At 42.4% G+C, this 3,991-nt stretch overlaps 1 protein-coding gene across 1 annotated transcript in view; it reads left to right on the top strand.

The window, feature by feature from the left end:
- Positions 1-3,991, top strand: part of DDX46 (DEAD-box helicase 46) — a 93,916-nt gene that overhangs the window by 18,888 nt on the left and 71,037 nt on the right. The window contains exon 4 of the mRNA XM_023514712.1: positions 2,188-2,284. Coding sequence (XP_023370480.1) covers positions 2,188-2,284 — 97 coding nt within the window. The remainder of the gene's footprint in view (positions 1-2,187; positions 2,285-3,991) is intronic.

Raw genomic sequence — 3,991 nt, 5'->3', positions numbered from 1 at the left:
ACTCTGTCTAAAAAAAAAAAAAAAAAAAATGCCAGCTTCTGAGCTCAAGCAATCCTCCTTCCTAGGCCTCCTAAGTAGCTGGGACTACAGGTGCATACCATCATGGACAGCTGATTTTTTATTTTGTTGAGATGGGGAGGGGTCTTACTTTGTTGCCTAGTCTGGTCTATTTTTTTGGAGACAGAGTCTCAAGCTGTCACCTGGGGGTAGAGTGCAATGGTATCACAGCTCACAGCTGTCTCATACTCCTGGGCCCAAGTGGTTGTCTTAACCTCAGCCTCCCAAGTAGCTGGGACCATGGGCGGCTGCCACAATGTCTGGCCATTTATTTTGTTGTATTTGTCATTGTTGTTCTAGCTGGCCCAGGCCGGGCTCAAACCCACACACTTCCATGTATGTGGCTGGTGTCCTACCCTATGGGCGCCACCCCTAGGCTGATCTTAAACTCTTGTCCTCAAGTGATAGTCTTGCGTTGGCCTGCCAAAGTAGTGTGATTGGCCAGGCATGGTGGCTTATGCTTGTTATCCTACTGGTCTAGGAGGCTAAGGTGGGAGGATCAGTTGAGCTCAGGAGTTAGAGACCAGCCTAAGTGACAGTGAGACCCTCCTCTCTACTAAAAATAGAAAAATTAGCTGACAAGTTGTGGGTGCCTATAGTCCCAGCTACTTGTGAGGGTGAGGTAGAAGAATCACTTGAACCCACTAGTTGGAGGTTGCTGAGAGCTAGGCTGATACCATGGTACTGTATCCTGGGGAAATAGAGTAAACTCTGTGTATAAAAAATAAAAACAAATCAAGGGATATATCCTATCCTATAGTGAAATGAGACCACCTACTTCATTCTGTGCATGAAAAGCAATTCGAGGTTCCTTAAAGACCAAATTAGATGGCAAAACTATAAATTGTTCTGAACTTTATACTGGAGAATCTCTTCTTTACCTCTGTATATCTTTATCAGATCTGGAGTGATTTCTAAATTACTCAAAAGAGCACCACATTTATAAAGGGAAAAAATAAAATTGATAAATTTAACCACATTATGAAATTTTATATAGGCTAGGCACAGTGGCTCACACCTGTAATCCTAGTGGTGGATTACCTGTGAGAGTCTGAAGCGGGTGGATTATTTGAGCTCATGTGTTCAAGACCAACCTGAGCAAAAGAGAGACCCTGTCTCTACTAAAAATAGAAAAACTGAGGCAGGAGGATTGCTTGAGCCTAGCAGTTGGAGGTTGCTCTGAGCTGCACTCTATACAGGGCAATAGATTGAGACTCTGTCTCAAACGAACAAAAAGAAGTTTTATTCATTATAAGACAATATAAATAGGATCACCATGTAAACATATTGGGATTAAATAGTATTTTACATATATGAATTATCTTGAAGAATATCTTGGTATGTTTCTTCATTTATTAAATTTTAACTATCCTTTTTAAATTTCATGATTTTTTTTTTTTTTGAGACAGTCTTACTTTGTCACCCTTGATAAAGTGCTGTGACATCATAGCTCACAGCAACCTCAAACTCCTGGGCTTAAATGATTCTCTTGGCTCAGCCAAGTTGCTGGGACTACCGGCACCCACTATACTGCCTGGCTTTTTTTAGAGACATGGTCTCACTCTGGCTCAGGCTGGTCTCAAACCTTGAGCTCAGGCAATCCTCTTGGACTCCCAAGTGCTGGGATTACAGGCATGAGCCACTGCACCTGGCCCTCATAATTGTTTTTATGTTGAATTCTAAATATTTAGTAATGTTTGATGTTGGTGTCATGGAATTAATTTTGTTTTTTTAAAGACAGAGTCTCACTTTATCACTCAAAGCAACCTCCAGCTCTTGGGCTTTGGTGATTCTCTTGCTTCAGCCTCCCGAGTAGTTGGGACTACAGGTGCTCGCCAAAACACCCAGCTATTTTTTTGTTGCAATTTGGCCGGGGCCAGGTTTGAACCTGCCACCCTTGGTATATGGGGCTGCCGCTCTACTCACTGAGCCATAGGCACTGCCCTGGAATTAATTTTTTGATGATGTTTTCAAGGTATTTATTAATAGAATTTGAAAATCCAGTTGACTTTAAGAAGTTTATTTCTTACCGAAAGAAGAAAATACAGGTACATAAAAGTATTCTGAAATAAATGTTTCTTAAGCACAAATAGATGATCACTTGCATTTTCTTTCTTCTTTTTTTGGTAGATCTAGGTCCAAAGAGAAAACAGATGGTGGGGAAAGTTCTAAAGAGAAGAAAAAAGACAAAGATGACAAGGAAGATGAAAAAGAAAAAGATGCTGGCGTATGTTTGCTAACTTAAAAATAGTCATATAATATCAAACTTGTTTCTGTGGTGACACATTCTTGTTTGTTTTTTAAATGTTATATGCTTTTTTATGTTTTTGCAGTTTTTGTTTTTTGGCTAGTGCCGGGTTTGAAGCTGCCACCTCCAGTGTATGGGGCTGGCACCCTATTCCTTTGAGCCACAGGCACTGCCCCTTTTTTTTTTTCCAAGACAATCTCTCACTGTTTCACCATCAGTAGAGTGCTTTGGCGTCATAGCTCACAGCAACCTTAAACTCTTGGGCTTAAGTGATTCTTCTGCCTTAGCCTCCCAAGTATCTGGGACTACAGGCACCCATCACAATGCCCGGCTATTTTTTGTTGCAGTTGTCGTTGTTTAGCTGGCCCAGGCTGGCTTCGAACTTACCAGCCTGAGTGTATGTGGCTGGCACTGTAACCAGGGTACTACAGGGGTCAAACCTTGAGTTGTGTATCTGTTTTTCTTTTCTTTTTCTTTTTTTTAAGACAGAGACTCAAGGTGTTGCCCTTGGTAGAATGCCTTGGTGTCACAGCTCACAGTAACCTCAAACTCTTGGGCTTAAGTGATTCTCTTGCCTCAGCCTTCCAAGTAGCTAGGAGTACAGGTTCCTGCCACGCTTGTCTATTTTGTTGTTGTTGTTGTACTTGGCAAGGCCTAGGCTGGATTCGAACTTGCCAGCTCTAGTGTATGTGGCTGGCACCCTAGCCACTGAGCTACAAACGTGAGCCAAGTTGTGTATCTTTTTATTTTTTAATTTTTTTTTAGATGGAGTCTCATTATGTTGCCCTCTGTAGAGGGCTATGGCATTACAGGTCACAGCAATCTCAGACTCTTGGGCTTAAGTGATTGTCTTGCCTCAGCCTCCCAACTAGCTGGGACTACAGGTGCCTGCCGCAATGCCGAGTCATTTTTTTTGCTGTTGTAGTTGTCAGCCGGCCCAGGCCCTGTTTGAACCTGCCAATGCCGGCGTATGTGGCCTGGGCCCTAATTGCTGAGCTGCAGGCTCTTAACTTGAGTTGTTTATCTTTATTTTTTAGAGACAGAGACTCACTTTTTTGCCCTTGATAGATTGTTCTGGTGTCACACAGCTCACAGCAACCTCTAACTCCTAGGCTTAAGTGATTCATAGGCAATTCTCTTGCGTTAGCCTCCAAAGTAGCTGGGCCTACAGGCACCTGCAACAATGCCTGGCTATTTTTTGTTGTTGTTGCAGTTTGGTCAGTGCTGGGTTTGAACCTGCCACCCTCAGTATATGGGACCAGCACCCTACCCACTGAGCCACAGGCCCCTCCCAAGTTGTTTATCTTTAATTGAGTGATTTTTTTTTTTTTTTTTTGAGAGGGAGCCTCAAGCTATTGCCATGGGTAGAGTGCCATGGCCACAGCTCATAGCACCTTCCAAATCCTGGGCTTAAGCGATTTTCTTACCTCAGTCTCCCAAATAACTGCGATTAAAGGTGCCCGCCACAATGCTTAGCTATTTTTTGGTTGTAGTTTCATTGTTTGGCAGGCCCATTGCTGGATTCGAATGCACCAGCTCTGGTGGTGTATGTGGCTGGCGCTTTAGCTGCTTGAGCTACGTGCGCCCAACCTTGAGTGAATATTTAAACGTTACCAAAAAACACAGTATAATTTATAGTAACATAATGAAAGAATGTTTTTAATTTCTTTTTTTTTTTTTTTTTTT

Source organism: Otolemur garnettii, unplaced genomic scaffold (genome assembly GCF_000181295.1).
Source record: "Otolemur garnettii isolate 467f Iridium unplaced genomic scaffold, OtoGar3 scaffold00003, whole genome shotgun sequence".
Taxonomy (NCBI): domain Eukaryota; kingdom Metazoa; phylum Chordata; class Mammalia; order Primates; family Galagidae; genus Otolemur; species Otolemur garnettii.
Note: the sequence above shows the minus strand (reverse complement) of the source record. Positions and strands in the feature narration are given on the sequence as shown.